General features: G+C 39.5%; 1 protein-coding gene across 1 annotated transcript in view; it reads right to left on the reverse strand.

Annotated features, from left to right (window-relative positions):
* Positions 1 to 334: 334 nt before the first annotated feature.
* myo15b (myosin XVB) overlaps positions 335 to 18,343 on the reverse strand; it is a 104,950-nt gene continuing 86,941 nt past the window's right edge. The window contains exons 40-62 of the mRNA XM_039616257.1: positions 17,883 to 18,123; positions 17,601 to 17,710; positions 16,821 to 16,880; positions 16,644 to 16,719; positions 16,418 to 16,536; positions 15,040 to 15,155; positions 13,577 to 13,718; positions 13,340 to 13,451; positions 12,901 to 13,237; positions 12,731 to 12,794; positions 10,524 to 10,596; positions 10,358 to 10,434; positions 10,200 to 10,276; positions 7,984 to 8,114; positions 7,802 to 7,896; positions 7,043 to 7,120; positions 6,846 to 6,942; positions 5,710 to 5,858; positions 5,501 to 5,631; positions 1,768 to 1,901; positions 1,554 to 1,687; positions 1,195 to 1,335; positions 335 to 736 (exon numbers count right to left, since the gene is read on the reverse strand). Of these exons, the coding sequence (XP_039472191.1) occupies positions 656 to 736; positions 1,195 to 1,335; positions 1,554 to 1,687; positions 1,768 to 1,901; positions 5,501 to 5,631; positions 5,710 to 5,858; positions 6,846 to 6,942; positions 7,043 to 7,120; positions 7,802 to 7,896; positions 7,984 to 8,114; positions 10,200 to 10,276; positions 10,358 to 10,434; positions 10,524 to 10,596; positions 12,731 to 12,794; positions 12,901 to 13,237; positions 13,340 to 13,451; positions 13,577 to 13,718; positions 15,040 to 15,155; positions 16,418 to 16,536; positions 16,644 to 16,719; positions 16,821 to 16,880; positions 17,601 to 17,710; positions 17,883 to 18,123 (2,775 nt within the window). The 3' untranslated portion in view covers positions 335 to 655. The remainder of the gene's footprint in view (positions 737 to 1,194; positions 1,336 to 1,553; positions 1,688 to 1,767; positions 1,902 to 5,500; positions 5,632 to 5,709; positions 5,859 to 6,845; positions 6,943 to 7,042; positions 7,121 to 7,801; positions 7,897 to 7,983; positions 8,115 to 10,199; positions 10,277 to 10,357; positions 10,435 to 10,523; positions 10,597 to 12,730; positions 12,795 to 12,900; positions 13,238 to 13,339; positions 13,452 to 13,576; positions 13,719 to 15,039; positions 15,156 to 16,417; positions 16,537 to 16,643; positions 16,720 to 16,820; positions 16,881 to 17,600; positions 17,711 to 17,882; positions 18,124 to 18,343) is intronic.

The following is an 18,343-nucleotide window of genomic DNA, read 5'->3' on the forward strand; positions in this document are numbered from 1 at the left end:
TCAAAGTCCCTCCTGAATGACCAAGCTCCTCACCCCATCTCTAAGGCAGAGCCCAGCCACATTATGTCTTCCTAAATGCGTATCACATTGAAATAAGAATAACTGAGAAAGCTTGTCTTGATGTATACTTAAGTAAAGCTCAGTAGGTGTGCAGTCATGGAGTACTAATTTGTGAATTGTCATAAAGTAAAATATTTATTGCTTTGATTAACTGCAGAGTTGTAAATTTGATCAGAATTACAGCTTTCAGATTGCATCTGTGATCATTATACTTCATTTATGGTCACTAAGTCTACTAGTGAAAGAAGATTAAAAAAAACGCACATACGATTTATTAAGCAGGTAAAGTAAATCTTTAATGATGCTAATTTACTTAAATGACATCAGCATTCATTCCAATAATTAATCAACTTTGCATTCCAACAACAGTTTATAGTTCAGATTATGATCAAATTTAAGGCTTAAGTTTATTCTGATACTTTATTATGCTCCTTAATGAGTGTTATGTGTTGCAGGTTTGCATTCATATGACACAGGACACATATCAGGATCATTTCTGCATGTTTCTATTCAGTTTGTTTCAACAATAGCAATAATAAAACAACAATAACAATAAAAAGAACAAAACCTGTCTTTTCATCTGTATCTACTGAATCTACTTTGAAATGGAACTGGAGATTACCGGTCGAATCAGCTCTTCCATTATTAGAGCAAGGGTGTGGCACAACTGTTTAGCCTGAAACAGATATTTAAAAATTAAATTAGACTTGAATGCAAAAATATTTTGATAATATTTTGAAGTTCCAGAGAGCTCAGTGATGTGTGTCACTGACACCAAATTAGAAGTTAACCCACTGCACAAAGTCATTGACAAGCATTTTGACATGTGAGTAATCATTTATTGAACAAGTCTTTAAATGCGAGGATTTATAACACTGGAGAAAGTAAATGGATGTTTTTTTTAAAATGTATTAAGGGATGCTTTGGTCAAATGTTAAAACAAGTGACTGAATAAAAGATTAATTGGAAATGCCAAATTATGGAAAACAAATAGTATAAAAAAATCCAGAACATTTTTATCCTCTTAATCCGACTGTGGAACACACCAAGATGCCAAACGAGGAAAATGCTTGTTTGTTCCAGAAAAATACAGAACAAACACAGTGAAATAAAAACAGATCAAAAAGTAATTACCTGTTTGAGATGAATGGTGATTTTTTTGGGAGCAGCTGGATTGCCATAGTCGATGTCCACAGCTGGCACCTTGCCTTTTTTATTGGGGTGAATGGTGCGCATGAACTGAACATCAGTCAGAGGAATCCGAAACACTATCTCCTGCATCAAATAGAGACAACAACCAAACAGCTTATATGATATATCATACACTTTTTGCTTAGCATTAGCAGAGAGATTTGTGGCCTGACACAGGACAAATTATGCTTCAGACTGGATCTTGGAGTTATTTAATGAAAAAACACTAAACTCTATGAAAAAATCATCAGGTTCAGAAAAGAAGAACAGAAGGCAAGAGACACTCTTTAAAAGACCAGCACCTGTGTTTTAGAGTGGAGGAACAGCAATCCTTCCTGGTTGATGCAGACCACACACGGAGAAGGACAACCACGCTGGCTCACCTTCTCAGCCTGGAAAGTGTTGGATCCAAACAGGGGAAGAGAACTCAGAATCTCTGAAAAATACAGAATTTAGACAAATATTATCAACAGAGGAGGAAGAGAAAAGATGAGCTAGAGAAGAGATACTACCTACCAATGAATTGTACTTTGGCATGTTGAGGGCTAAGGGACTGCATGGCAGCAATCCGACCCTGACAGAAAGTGAGGATCTCCTCCACTTTATTACGGAGCCCAGTCTGTGGAGGCAGGTACCCCTTTATTTCTGACCTTAAAGAGAAATGCACGAGTCAGTATATACATACATTTACTAACATTACATACATGATGTTAGTGACATGTTTCAAAGAATAAAATTTGCCAGAAAGTTATTCAAAAGTGTTTCTCTTTACTGCCCAAGAACACTGTTCAGTGCTTACTATACAAATTAGGACAAACCTACTCATTTAGTTATCAAAACTGGATAAAACCCTTTGATGGATACCAGCACAACCCTGGCAAAATCAAGTGGCCAGGGTTGAAATTGGAAACCCAAAACAGTGCAGTTCCTCTACTGTCTACTTGAGGCTCTAAATGTGTGTCAGTGCCCCCAGACTCTCATACTGAAATGCCAGTCTTATAGTATCAAAATGCATTCTTGCAGTTACAATGTTTTTTGGCTGTTACAAAAACTGTTGTGTTCTCTCTGGACAGTTTTCCTGTTCATAACAGCTGTATGAAGGTTGTTTTTTTAATAACTCATTTATTCAGATAGGAAGGAAGGGGCTGCTTGGATTGACAGGGCTATTGACACAGGGAGTTATAGATGATTGCTGTTTCCTACGCCTCACCTCCTCTAATTTGAGTTACTGTATTGGACGTCTTGACCATGCTTTTTGTTCTTGGTGCCTTTTTATCTTTTAGGAAATAAATGAAAATAACAATACCTCCTGTGCGGAACAGCCCATCCAAGAAGTATCTACTTTTGGTATGTGAAATTCTAGTATATTACTTCTGTGTCTGTAATTTGCCACGATAAAGTTATGAATATAACTTGCTAGCCTCAACTGCTAACTTAGCACCCCACCTTCTTTCTTGACCATTTTAAGTGATGACTGCATGATATTTCTCGAGATATTAGCAATAGTTCAAATCACCCACTGCACCGAAGAATATAAAATATAAAACACACATTTTTTTTACCCAATTATGTGTTATCAGATGGCTGTATTAAAAAATTAAAAAATAATAATACATAAATTAAGTATCATCAAATATCCATCCATCCATCCTCATCCGCTTTATCCGAAGTCGGGTCGCGGGGGCAGCAGCCTAAGCAGAGAAGCCCAGACCTCCTCTCCCCAGCCACCTCCTCCAGCTCATCCGGGGAACACCAAAGGCGTTCCCAGGCCAGCCGAGAGATATAATCTCTCCAGCGCGTCCTGGGTCTGCCCTGGGCCTCCTCCCGGTGGGACATGCCCGAACACCTCACCCAGGAGGCGCCCAGGGGCATCCTTGTCAGATGCCCGAACCACCTCAACTGGCTCCTTTCGATGTGGAGGAGCAGCGGCTCTACTCTGAGCCCCTCCCGGATGGCCGAACTTCTCACCCTATCTCTAAGGGAGAGGCCAGCCACCCTTCGGAGGAAGCTCATTTCTGCCGCTTGTACCATGATCTCGTTCTTTTCGGTCACTACCCACAGCTCGTGGCCATAGGTGAGGGTCGGGACGTAGATCGACCGGTAAATTGAGAGCTTCGCTTTTACACTCAGCTCCCTCTTCACCACGACGGACCGGTGCAGCGTCCGCATCACTGCAGCCGCAGCACCAATCCGCCTGTCGATCTCCGGCTCCCTTCTCCCATCACTCGCGAACAAGACCCCGAGATACTTGAACTCCTCCACTTGGGGCAGGAACTCATCCCCGACCCGGAGTGGGCACTCCACCCTTTTCCGGCTGAGAACCATGGCCTCAGATTTGGAGGTGCTGATCCTCATTCCCGCTGCTTCACACTCGGCTGCGAACTGCGTTCCAGTGCGAGCTGGAGGCCCCCACCGATGAAGCCATCAGAACCACATCATCCGCAAAAAGCAGAGATGAGATTCTGAGGCCACCAAGTGAAAGCCCTCCGCCACTTGGCTGCGCCTAGAAATCCTGTCCATAAAAATTATGAACAGAATCGGTGACAAAGGGCAGCCCTGGCGGAGCCCATCACCCACCGGAAACAAGTCCGACTTATTGCCGGCAATGCGAACCAAACTCTCATAACGGTTGTATAGGGATCGAATGGCCCGTAACAGTGGGCCAGACACCCCATACTCCCGCAACACCTCCCACAGGACACCCGAGGGACACGGTCGAATGCCTTCTCCAAGTCCACAAAACACATGTAGACTGGTTGGGCAAACTCCCATGCACCCTCAAGTATCCTCGAGAGGATAAAGAGCTGGTCCAGTGTTCCGCGACCAGGACGAAAACCGCATTGTTCCTCCTGTATCCGAGGTTCGACTAACGGACGAACTCTCCTTTCCAGCACCCTGGCATAGACTTTCCGGGAGGCTGAGGAGTGTGATCCCCTATAGTTGGAACACACCCTCCGGTCTCCCTTCTAAAGATGGGGACCACCACCCCGGTCTGCCAGTCCAGGGTACTGCCCCTGATCTCCACGCAACATTGTAGAGGCGTGTCAACCAGGACAGCCCTACAACGTCCAGAGCCTTCAGGAACTCGGGCGGACCTCATCAACACCAGGGGCTCTGCCACCGAGGAGTTGTTTAACTGCCTCAGTGACCTCGACCCCAGAAATTGGCGGGTCATTCCCTCATCCCCAGACTCTGCTTCCTCCTCGGAAGACGTGTCAGTGGGATTAAGGAGGTCCTCAGTATTCCTTCCACCGTCTGACAATTTTCTCAGTCGACGCCAGCAGCGCACCGCCAGCACTATACACAGTGCAGGTAGAGCACGCTTTCCCCTCCTGAGACGCCTGACGGTTTGCCAGAATCTCTTCGAGGCAGTCCGAAAGTCTTTTTCCATGGCCTCTCGAACTCCTCCCACACCCGAGTTTTTGCTTCAGCCACTGCCTGAGCCGCATTCCGCTTGGCCTGTCGATACCTGTCAGCTGCCTCTGGAGTCCCACAGGCTAACCAAGCCCGATGGGACTCCTTCTTCAGCCTGGTGGCTCCCTTCACCTCTGGTGTCCACCATTTGGTTCGGGGATTACCACCACGGCAGGCACCAACCACCTTGCGGCCGCAGCTCAATGCAGCAGCCGGCAATGGAGACGCTGAACATGGTCCATTCGGACTCAATGTCCCCAGTCTCCCTCGGAATGTTGTTGAAGCTCTGCCGGAGGTGTGCGTTGAAGATCTCGCGGACTGGGGCCTCTGCTAGACGTTCCCAGCACACCCTCACTCACGCGTTTAGGTGCACCGGGTCTGTCCAGCGTCCTCCCCGCCACCTGATCCAACTCACCACCAGGTGGTGATCAGTTGACAGCTCAGCCCCTCTCTTTACCCGAGTGTCCAGAACATATGGTCGCAGGTCTGGTGATACGATTACAAAATCGATCATCGACCTGCGGCCTAGAGCATCCTGGTGCCACGTGCACTTATGGACACTCTTATGTTTGAACAAGGTGTTCGTTATGGCCAAACTGTGATTTGCACAGAAGTCCAATAACAAAACACCACTCGGGTTCAGATCATCAAATATCACACCTCTGTAAAGTTGGAAGAACAGCTTTTTATTTGTATTTTTATATTTTGAATTTAACCAAACAAAATTATCTTAATTAGTCAGATTTTTAAAGAAAGCAGAAACACACACAAGATGGAGCTCTTTGAGGCAACAACAGTCCACTCTTAAACTGATTATTGTGACTGTGTAACTCACAGTGAGGGCTGGTCCTGCAGGCCCAGAGCCAGATGCTGCAGGGCTGACAGCATTGCTATCTGCTGGATTGTTGATGACCCTCCTGTGACAGGAGGAAGCATCAGTTGCCCGTTCAGGTAGTCTGCAAGAAGCTACACACAAACACACACAAGCAGTAATGGTTAGATTAGAATAAGATTATTCAAGCTACATTCAAGTCATTATGTTACCTGTTGGTAGTGGAAATCCACATAAAGGTCATTGATGAAAGAAAGTGGTATTCTCCACATCACTCTTCTCAGGAACAAGGAGCTTGAGTTGTCCTCCACCAGAAAGTCAAACAGGTACTCCTCAAAATGGAGGGGACGCACCATCCCATCTAAGAAGTGGGGAGCAGAGGAGTAAGCAAGGGTGCATAAATCTGTTCATCTTTTTCTTAATGCTGTGGCATTTTTGAAGTATCCACAAACATCTGCACCAAAGTGGCAACATAAAAGAAAAACTTGAATCCTTGGACCCTGTAGTGAGGAATCCCATGCTTGTGCTGTTTTGTTGGGGAAATGGTTTGGGTTCAGTTTTTCTGCACTGTATTGTTTTTTTTGTTTGTTTTTTTTAACATTTGTTGGTGTTAAGACAATGCCTTTTTAAGGAAAAGTATTTCTTATTTCAGGCAACCATGACTTTACAGTAAAAGCACCACGTGGGTACTAATATAGTGAAAACAAACAAACATTATGAAACATTATTTTAATAATGAAACAAAAAAGTAAGCAACAGTAGTAAATGTGAGCCTGTTCTACCCTTCTTTTAAAAGTTTTCTGCTGGCATTAAATTTGGAATGAAAAATTTATTTCAAATGAGAAAAAAAACGTTAATATTATTAATATTATACAAACATGCACAAATATTTATACATGAAGGTGATATGCTATGCATAGTTTTTCAAAGATTTGCAAATAACCTTTTTTCTAAAAATAGGATTGTAGATTTTTTGATATATTTGCACATAATACATTTAAAGAATGATTTAAAGATAGGAGTTTGAAGTTGTACAGTACTTTAATTTGAGTTCAGTGTTTGGCTACTTACTTACTTGTGGCTAGTTACTACTTGTGGTTAGTGAGGTGACTCAATTTGTAAATTTAACCCCCCAGAACAGGGTAAAATAAAAATAAAAAACCCCACACATTTTAAAGCTATTTTCTTGTCACAGTAAATACAGGGGAACATACATACTAAGCATTGGTAGCAATTCTGTCTAGTGTAGTGTCTAGTGTAAATGTGAAGCATGCTTCACATTTGGTAATGCATGACTTTAACTTTTTTTTCTGTGTCAGACAGAAGAGATGTCATTATTCTGGTTTACCTTGTTGTCTAATGACAAGGATGGAGAACTCTTTGATTTCATTGAGTTGGTTGATGCCCATTTCTTTACACAGCTCCATTACCACATCTTCAGTGACCTACGTGAAACAATAAAAATTACACCATAGAATTTAAATAATAAATAATATAAAGACGGTTTTACTGATGGATAAATAAATATGTATAAATAAATCTTACACTGAAGTTTTTTATTTGTATGGGAAATTCCACTCCTCCTGGCAGGTGGATAGGAATATAGATAGAAGTTTGGCCAGCCTGAAGAAAATGAAAACACACTCAAAATGAGATGTGATGCAAATTAATTAAATTAAATTCAGTTCATTTAAGGCTTTTTTTTTTTTTTTAGCTGGGTCAGGACCCTACAACCAAGAACAGGAAAAGGCCTCTGGCAGAACAAGTGTCAAAGAGGGACAGTCATCTACTGTGGCTGGTTGGGTTGTCAGAGGAAAGAGAAGAAAAACAAAAACAAAAAAGGAACATAGAGAGAACACGAACAACAAATGGAACAAAACACAAAAACACATAGAAAGACTAAGCAAAAGTTAATGACATGCAGTAGTGGAGCATAAACACATGGGGAGTGAAAAAAAAGGGAGTGTACTTAGTTCATCATGGAAAGTCCCCCAGCACTCTAAATGAATAGTAGCCTAAATAATGGATGGTTCACCTAGTCAAAGTCTAAATAACAGTTTTCATCAAAAGGAAAGCTTAATCTTAAAAGAAAAGAAGGCATCTGTCTCCTAAAATCCCAAGCTGGCCGTGATAGCTGAAAGCTCTGCATCTTATTCTACTTTTACAAAGTGTCAGAATCACAAATAAGTCTATAGTCTGAGAGCAAAGTCTACTGTAAGGGTGGTAATATGAAATATTCATTATTATATGATGAGGCCAGATCAATTAGAACTTTGTATTGTTTGAGTGAGTAAGTCAACTTGCCAGTATTGCTTCTATCTCGGGATATGAGGGGATATTGCGGCGACCACCAAAACGAAGAGAGCGCTGGAGGTTATCATGACTCAAAGATGCCAATTCTGAGGAGGACATCGTATTAGTGAAGAAGCTATTGAAAGATTAAATTGACATATAAGTTTTTTCCTCATCAAAACAACTTCCTCTACCATGGTATGGGTGCTCATAATCCTGAGAGATGTCATCGAGGTAGCGTGTGATATAAGGCTGCAGTGTAGTAGAGCAAGGGAAAAAGCCAGCCACCACGCTGAGCAGTTGCCACCCTAAGGAACAGCTGGATCTGCAGATTCAAGATCAGATGATAATTGCAAAAAGACAACAAAGAAAGAAAAATCAAAGTTCAGTTTTTTTGTAAATAGTGCACTGTAATTATTGCAGACTTAGTAGCAGTTAGTGGAAGTGAATAGCATGAATGATCATGAATCTGTAAGGGATTTTTAAACACTAAAGATGATGCTAAAGATCCAATTAAAAGAAATGTAATAAAAATAAATAAAAATAATAAATAATAAAAAGGCACTATTCTCTTTTTAGCTCTTATATATTACAATCATGCAAAACATGTTGCACAGTAGAGGTCTATGACAGTTTCAGCTATGTGTTGGTCACAATAACCCTCTGCTCTTTAATATAGTAAAAGATGGAGGCATGTGCACTTATTACTTCCCTTGGCTTACTGTATCTACAAGGTGAACTGCCATAGCATTCACCTTTGTGAGGTCAGTGCTTTGTTGGGATTAGCCTGAGACACAGCACTTTTTTCACACTTTATATTGAGTTGTAATGTAACTGTAGTGTGAAACTGTACATGCCCAAAGTAAAAGTACAAGAGATTGCCTAAAGCCTTTACCTTTCTTTATTGTCATCTAAAAGATAAAGACAAAACCTCCTTTATCTTTCTATGAATGTATGAATAAAAGAAAAGTGACAAATTTGTCCTACAAAGCATAAAAATACATCTAAGCATCACATTAATGTAAGAAAATACAAAGCTGTAATCATCAAGTTAATAAGTTGAGAATGAAAAGCAAATAAACAATAAACACCACCTCTCGAGTGAAACAATATTCCTTTTAAATATTCAATTGCAGTCAAACAGAACTTACATTTATATAAAAAATTTAAACACTGCATGGTTTTCAACAGTGGTTGTAGTGGTCAAGCTTTTCTCAGATCCAGCATTTCACACAGAATCCCCTTATTTACTAATATTTTTTTTGTCTTTTCATATTTGTTTTGGTCCAGGAAAAGAAACAGCAGGTGCATTTTGATCTTTATTTAATAGGGATAATTTTTTGTGATATTGCTTAACAGCAAGTCAGCTCGTTTAAAATGCTTCGTTGTTTTATATTATATATAATATTATTCAGCCAATATAGTACTAGTCCTTTTATTTATATAAACATACGGATATATTTTATATATCCGTATGTTTTTGTCTAAATATTTTTGCTGAACTTGGTGTTTTTTCTTTGGTAATTGTCAGAGCCGTCTTACTAGGCGGCTCTAATAACCAGTCCCAAAGTGCTATCTTGTTTCTGTCTTGGAGGAAGACTTTTATATAATTCATATTTTGGATTTCTAACTGACTCACTATGAAAGCATCCAGTTGTTCTTCAAGTTGTCTTTCATTTTCCTAACAATGTGCTAATGTTGAAGTTGAAGCTTTGTTAAAGTTCTACACTTCTGGTTAATCTTTGTCAAAATCTTATTCCATTCGACAGTTAGCACTGCAATCCTATAATTCACAATCAATAGTTTAAAAATATATTATTTAACATCTTATAACACAGTTTTAGGAAATAGTAGAAGAGGTAGATGCAATATAATGTAAGCTCAGTATGTATAATATTATTTAGACCTGAGAACAATACTTAAAAAAGATGATTTCTGGGTTATACAGCACATGATAACTGGCTAGTATTATGGTAGTTGAAAAGAAACATTAGAAGTTAAAGTAACACAACAATTTTTTTTCATCAAGTAAATTGCATGCATTGAATAAACTTATTAATAAATGTATCATAATGTAACATAGTTATTTAAGCTATTATCAAAGCTCATCAGTTATAAGTGTAGGTAAAGCAAAAGACATGATTACTGAAAATCATGGTAAGTCTTTAATCACCAAACCGTTCAATGTTACTTAAGTAAAACAGAAAATGGCAGAAAGGGCAGTGCTGGACAATATACCTGAACAGGTATGAATGTGCACAATACAGTAAAGCAAATAACTTCATGCAAGCTCAGTCAATGTGCAATTTGTAAACAAAAGTTAAATTTGAAAGAAAAAATCTCTTTAAGAACCCATAATCTGTACTCTCACAGTTTACGGCTTTTAAATAGACTCTTTTGATAGGCTTACTTTTTTGGGTTGTTGGTGGTTTGCTTGATAACCTGGCAGAATATTTCATCCCTTAGCAGCTCCTTTTCCTTCCCTAGCTGAACAGAAGTGAGAGAGTCATTACTATTAAAACAAAAGTCCACCCAACTTACAGATAAACTGTTTGAATATTCACTCACCAGAAGAATCTGCCTCAGACACTCTGGCTGGCTGCTGTTCTTCCTCATTGGCATGTCTCCCATGTACTGCATCATGTCTGGAAGGACAGACAAATGCGCGGATGAAGAAGGAACAGAAAAAAAAGTCTCAATGTATAATACCATGTGTTATTGTGGGTACACTCACTTGTGAAACACTGAATAGATAACTCCTTGATTTCAGGGTCATTATAGAGAATGAGAGATTCCTGGATGGGAGTCTGTGTAAAAAAGACACACATCACAGTTAGCTTTTAGTTTTATTATTTCACAAAGCTTCATTAACACTGACTAGATTCAAATATGTATAATAAACATCTTGGAAATGCCATACAGTCTGAATTCAACAGTTATTTTTGCCAAAGCATGGGAGTTACTCATTTCATCCACACAAAGTCTCTATAATATCCCTCAGTGTTAGAGCCATCAATCACTTTGGAGTGGACAACGCCAAAGAAATTCTTGATTCTGGATAGGATAGGACTAGGTGTGATGATTCTAGATCATATCTATTTTATTTGTTAAAATTATGTGGCAATTACTTCTCCTCCCTTCAGAAGATGAAGACACCTTTTTGAAGTAACAAACTTCTTTGACACAATTAACGATCCACATGAATTAACTGATGCATTACATCATATATACAATTTCGTGAGAAATCGGTGATTCTTGTGGGGATAGGTTAATTGGATAATCCAAATTGCCACTAGGTGTGAATGTGCGAGTGAATGTGAGTGTGAATGGTTGTCTGTCCCTGTGTGTTGGCCCTGCGACAGACTGGCGACCTGTCCAGGGTGTACCCCGCCTCTCGCCCTATGACAGCTGGGATAGGCTCCAGCGCCCCCCGCGACCCTGAAAAGGATAAGCGGAAGCGAATGGATGGATGGATCTGTGATTCAAACTAGAAAATTTACTATGTTCACAAATAATAAGCTGTGGCTGACAAAAGAGCTCAAGGTTTGTCTCAGTAAGAGAAAGATTGCATTTCTAAATGGTAATACTGTAATCTTTCATGTTAAAAGGACAGAAATTAGGTCTAAGATTAACAGAGCAAAGATTGATTTTAAAATTAGGCTGAAAATCAGTTCTCTACAGGGAACCCTCATCAGGCATGGGAGGGTCTTAACAGGATGACGGGAAGGGCTCCTAAGGGCCAAGTGTACCGCCGTCAGTCATCTGTCTATCCTTTGCGAATATTTTGAATAGTATTTATGCTCGTTTTGACACTGAAGATTTTTAAAAAAGGACTAGTACTATATTGGCCGATGTAGCCCAGAGCCATTCATCTGTCTGAGGAAAAGGGCCAGACTCTCTGCAAATAAAAGGATCTGGCTTGCATCAGTCACATGATGACCATTAACCAATGCTTGCCCTTGACAGCAGACCGTGCTGGTTACAAGCTTGAAAAGAGCACTCGCATTTTTTGCCACCTGAGCAGTGTGGAGCTGCAGGGGAAACACACAAATTAATTTGGAGATGCAGACTGATGCAACAAAACCAATAAGAAGGGTGTACAGCGTACAGTCTGTAGTAGGAAATCTAACACTAACTATTTCTCTCAGGTAAGTAGGTTGGAAGAATAGTGTAAATCTCATCATTTGTTGGTTAATGACGACAAACCAAAAGAGTTTGTCTTAAATTAAAAGGGCCCCATAAAAGGTCTTTCACTTTCTGGTCAGTCTGTGAAAGTCATTAATAGCTTTAAATATTTGGGAACATACATCATTTAATTTCATTGTTAATGTTGACTCTATTTGCGAGAAAGCTAATCAGAAATTGTTTGTTATTAGGATGTTAAGGGGCTTTGGAGATAAACTCTTTCCAAAACGTTGTGGTTATGTAAACTTGATAAACTTGATCCCTACGTTCAGTTTCAGTCTGGTATAACAACCTGACTGTGGCCATCAAGAATAAACCATTGTCAGAACCGTTGTACAGCTGTGTCATCGGGCTGTTTTGAGGAAAGTCTGGTCCATCATTGCTGTCTGTGAACACCATCTTTATTTTGACATTATAGGACACCTTTAGCTAGCAAAAAGGTGTATAAGGAATCATTTGTCCCAAGACCAATCAGTATACTGAACAATGACATGCTGTGATGTGTGTTTGTTCTGTTGTATTTGTATGTGTATGTATGAATGTGGGATGATATAAAGTGATTTGAGTAATTTGTTCATGGCTTGGTGAACCAAAGACAATTTTCCACTGATGAGGATAATAAAGTTATTCTATTCTATTTTCAGAGATTACAAGGCATATTTTACTGCAGGAAGGCATCTATTATAGGATTAGATCTAGCTCATTGCACACTAAAACATGTGGTCATATGACATCAGAGAGACTGCAACAACTTACCTCTGTGTATTCAGTCACTTGTGAAAAATTCCTTCCGTTGGCTGGCAGACCTGTTGTCCCCAGTCTTCAATAAACAAAGAAGGGTGGAACAAAGTTATACTTTCCATGTTATATGACCCCAAAACAATTAAGCATAGTTCACAACAATACTTAGCATGCCTTTATCCTACCTGAAGTACTTCATGGCAAAGTCAGCCATCGGTGAGTTCACCTCTAAGTTGAAGACTGAGCCCTGCATTGAGCTCTGTTGTGATCTCTGGAGAGATCCATGCACCAAGTGGGGTGAAGCCTCTCTTCCAGGCTTTGAATTAGGGCTGCCCATGCGTTTGTTGATGAGAGCTGGAGATGGAACTTTGGGTGGGCTGACAGATCTAGTCTTCCTCATGCTTTTCCTCTTCTCATCTCTGTGGTTTAGATTGAAACAGTGGTAGTCTGGGGCTGCAGATGGCTGGGTGAGGTTTTCTGGAAAAAGACCAGAACGTCCTCCCTTGTTGCCAAAACGCCAGCCTGGTGAAACAGACAAATGTAATTAGATCGGAAACAATGAAAATAATATTTGTCTTCAAAACTAACATAAACATATGACTACAATTCAAGTCATGACTTTACCTGGCTCTAGCCCTTCCATTGGTAGGAGTTTGATTATATCACCCTTATTGAAGCTGAGTAGACTCTTGTCATCTGTTACAAAACTTTTCAGGGCAACTACATGGTTTGAGTCCTAAAGGGAGGAATGAGAGATGGACTAAAATTGAAGAGGTTCTAAAGACAAGGAGACTGTCAATATAAGCTGAAAATCTTTAAAATGATAGACCATGGAATTAACTATGATTATAAAAAGAGTACCTTGATGAGTTCCTGGATGAATAACTGAATCATAGCAATGATCTGAGGAGCCCTGCGTGACTGCAACACCAGTTTTTCACTCTTCAGCTCCAGTGCCACTGTGTCTTCACCCTGAAGGTCAGCTGACAGCACCTCTGCAAAACTTTATTCATGAAGACCCAAGTTAACATTTAGTGCAATAAACAACAGCAAGAATTAATTAAAATATCAAACATGTAGCAAAAACTTCCATAAGGAATAGCACACGAGACCTGTGATAGTTATTACCATAGCAACTTAATCTAGCTGATGAAAACAGTGGAACAATACAGCTGCTGATATCTTGGGAGCGTGAACTTTGGACTGTACTTGAAAGCCACATTATGAAAAGTTAACAATGTTTGTTTTCGTGGCCATGGGGTGTGTTTTTCGCTAAGCTACAGGGGGAGAGGTGGTGTTGGCCAATTTAGGGGGCAGTTCAGGCTGGTTGGCATATTCTGCTAATGATGATGATAAATAAATAAATAATATTTTAGGACAGTGATTCTCAAACTTTTCACAATGAGTACCACCTCATAAAATGTACTGCTTTTAAAGTACCACCCATATGACCGACATTAAAGTACAGTAGCATAAGCCTATTTAAAACCATATACAGTTTACACGAGACAATTTTATTTCTTATATGAATGTTATTTATTTTAACTGTCATAAATAGGATGTGACAAGTGATAATAATAATAACTGTATGTAGGATGTCTGTGATGACGTATAACCCTGCTTCTGGGTCCAAACTACTGTGTTTATTAAGGCTGTTGTGTTTTTAACATGTTTTAATGCTTTGTAACTTGTTCTATTCAATCTGAACAAGCCCCTAAAAAAAGGCAGTGATCACTGTCGGCCTCTCTCAGATTTTATTACCGTTGTTCATTTTAAAGCTCAGTTCTTAAACCCGTACGATGTAACTACAGCCCAGCCCATGCAGCAGTATATTAATGACTAACCTCATATCGTGGATGGATTATCTCAGTTGTTCTTCAGACTGACGTTTGGTCCATTTACAGCATCCTGCCATGCGATTGCATTTATCCCTAACCATCGGGAACCCTCACGTTAATTTTTATAGAGTGGAAAAAAAATTGCGTATGTGGTAGAGCTGTACATTTTAATTTTTCAGAAATCCCTCAGTCAGAACATGGTATAATTATTTAATCTTAAATATTTTTCTGGAGACTTTCTGCATACCACTAGAGGGAGCTTGCCGTTTGAGAATGACTATTTTAGGATAATAAATAATGAACCGATACTTTACGTAGAGATAATTACGCTTTATATCATTTATTTAGCATGTATATTATGGATCCAGATGAGATTTTTTATTTTAATATTAAAAATGGATAGTATGTAGAATGTACATACACAGTGAGAAAGTATTTCAAATAAATACCTTACTCTCATGTGAATTTGTGCATGCAAATGCTTACCTGTAACCTTTGAGTAGCCGGAGATGTTTGGGGTTTATCCCCAATGCCCTCACCATCTTGAGGAGACGAATCCCGCGATGAGACACACCCAACACCTGGGCATCCCCACTGTCTGGCTGCATACAAACAGGAGATGCTTGCAAATAAATATCTATAAGAAGGCTAAAGTGCAATAGACTCTACTCTAATGCACTTTAAACTACACAGCTCATGACTTAATGTCTCAATCAAGACCCAATATCTCTATCATATACGCCTGAACATACTGTATATGTTATTACAATAAAAACATCAAAATGGGCAAAAACAATCCAGAGTAATGTTGAATCTGAATTCATCAATCTGACAATCTTATTTTTCATGTGGTGCAATCTTCCAGCTGGTACCATGGAGATACTCATCAAATCAGAAAGTAATATCACCTCATGGTGAACCCTGCACACTCTACACACATTTTTCCCCATCCAATCTCATCCATGTGTTCATGCATACAGATGCCAGTAACGTTGTGGTTGCAGTATTTCAGGATCTATGAAATACTAAGGAAGGGGCGCAAAAATAAACTGTTTGAAGAGGGAGAGCGTTTCAAATATAATGTGTCAAAACAACAACCAAGATCACCAAACAGACAACTTTTCTGTTTGACACCTAATCTGTCTGTGCTGCATTCGTTTGAATCATATCAATCAAATAGACTCCAATTTGTTCATGTAACCAGGAAGTCCTCTTCACACATAAATGTTAATTATGGAAATCCATGTGTTTAGTGCTAGGACTATTTCTATTTACATTATTCATGGAGTATAATTGGAAGGCAAAGCATAAGTTTTCATTATTTTGCAGACGATACCCAGCTTTACCTATCCATGAAGGCAGATAACACACACCCAAGTAGTTAAACTGCAGGAATGTCTTAAACACATGACAACCTGGATGACCTTTAATTTCTGGCTAGTTAGATGCCCTATTCATATGATCAATGAGGCTGACTGCTAGAATAAGATCGTATCTTAATCATATACAAAACTGTGTTTGATTAACAAAGGCTGTGTGGGAAAATCCCGGTAGCTACTTAAATATTAAAATATATATAAATATATATTGAAATATCTGCAGGACCTCTTGGTCATATCTACATGCCTGAATGCATTGAGTTGCTGCTATTTGATTGGTTGATTAGATAGAATAACCTGAATCTATACCTGTTTTTGAATAGTTATACTAAATAAAGGTGTGGAAGAGTGTATATTGTAGAATACAGCTGGCTAAATACACAAAGAGCAGTAAAGCTCAGAGAAGCAGCAACCGAACTCGACTGATCACAGAACGGACAGTACAGTTTGGATGTTTTTCACTTTTATATTTTTGCCCTCCTCACCTTCACAGGGAACAGACGAGTAAAGTAGTTTTCCCAGTTGTCTCGAGCTGCAATGACAATCCTCTTCTTCATGTTGTTGTCCTGGATGGTGTTTATAGTTGTTCCTATGTTGAAATTTGCTATTGTGGGTGGAAAAAATGGTGTAACTGAGTCATATTCTTTCAAGCCACTGGCGGATAAGCAACATTGTCGCATCAAGGTTTATGATAAACTGTCAAAATCTTACCCAGCAGATCTTTCATCTTCCTTCTCTCCTCTCTGCTGATCTTCTCGCAGCTGTCAGAGTAAGTGTCCTTGATTATCTAAAAAAAAAAAGAAGTAAAAATAGAGTATTACAGAATTCCAGACTCTGCGTGTCTACCATGTCTATCAGATATATAGATGAACAAAAAAATATACAGACCTGTTCACACAACAGATTAAGAATATAGGGCTGGTTAAACATCTCTCTGGGGTAAAAAACCTGCACATGAAACTTCCAGTTACTAACATGGACTTATAACAACAGTACTTCAAATTCCAAGTGTAGTGAAATGCCGTTTTTAACTGCAATGTCCGCTTAAATATTAACACATTTTTTACTTTTAGGCTGGACTGCTATAACAATTATTTTCTGGCTTTCTTAAAAACTGCAAATGCGTTCAATTGCTCCAGAATTGTGCAGTGAGAGTAATGACAGCAGTTGTCAGACTGCTGGCTACTACTACTACTGCACTGAGTGTTTTTTGTGCTTACACACCACTCTATATTTAATCAGTAGTTATTATAAATCTCTGACTCTCTTGCACATTGTTTCTTTTGTCCTGCCTTCCGTTCATCACCCCCACCTTGATTCCGGTTCTGCTGAAGATTTCTTTCTGTTTAAAGGAAGTTTTTCCCTTCCACTGTCGTGAAGTGTTTGGTCAAAGGGAGCAATTAAGTTGTTGGTTTTTTTCTGTATTACTACGTTTTACCTTACAATATAAAACACCTTGAGGCAACTGCCTGAAGGCGCTTGTGAACTGGCATAAACAAAATGTAATTTTATTAAAACTGAATAGACCTTGGTCTTTCAAGAAAGGAGTTTCTCCTCTTATAACAATCTTGTTTCCACAAAACCCACTGCATCCCTATTTGATGGGACCCAAAATAGTACCCATATAAGTGAACCTCCTAATTGTTTTTGTGTGCATGCAAATCTTACTTCTTTTCGCAGGAACAGTTTTCCTGGCATGTTGTAATAAGAGAAGTAAACCCCAGCAGAGAAGCGGTGGAGTTTGGACTGAATGCCTTCATCCTCTGGCATATCATCATCTATAGTTAATACACAGTAAATGAAAGTTACTGACAAAGATACATGCCCTCAGTTCTATATGAGGGCATATAGAACTGTTGTCGGCCAATGCTAATTATCAGCCAAATATGTCACAGAATATAGTATAATAACGCTGATGTATGGGGAAACATGAAGTCAGGGGACACCCACTTATTGATGGAGCAGCCATTGATGGTGGCTCAGGGATGTCCTGAAAGCCTGGGGAAGGTGGTGGGGAGTCAGGGGGAGAAGGAGGAGGGTGCTGGGGCTGCTGGGAGCTGAACAGATCCTCCAGAGAGCGCTGTTTCTGTCTCATGCTGTTGGAGATGACTCTGCGACCCCTTGTTGATGGTGGAGATTGCGGTGGTGAACGGGTCTTTGGAGAAGGGGGTGGAGGAGGCACCCACTGTTTCTACATACAGGCAGAATGTCAAACAGTCAAAGAATTACCTAATGTGAAGGGGAGAAATATTTTACTGCTATTATTTGCTGCTATTTTTATAATCATCATTACCATTTCATGTTAATAGGGATGTTGCATTCAGATGCACTCAGATGTTCAAATATATTGGTATTATATAAGTCTTTATTATAGGTCCGGTAAGAACCACTTTAAATTGTTGAGTTGAATC

The sequence above is a fragment of the Oreochromis aureus genome, linkage group 8, assembly GCF_013358895.1.
Source record: "Oreochromis aureus strain Israel breed Guangdong linkage group 8, ZZ_aureus, whole genome shotgun sequence".
In the NCBI taxonomy this organism is placed as follows: domain Eukaryota; kingdom Metazoa; phylum Chordata; class Actinopteri; order Cichliformes; family Cichlidae; genus Oreochromis; species Oreochromis aureus.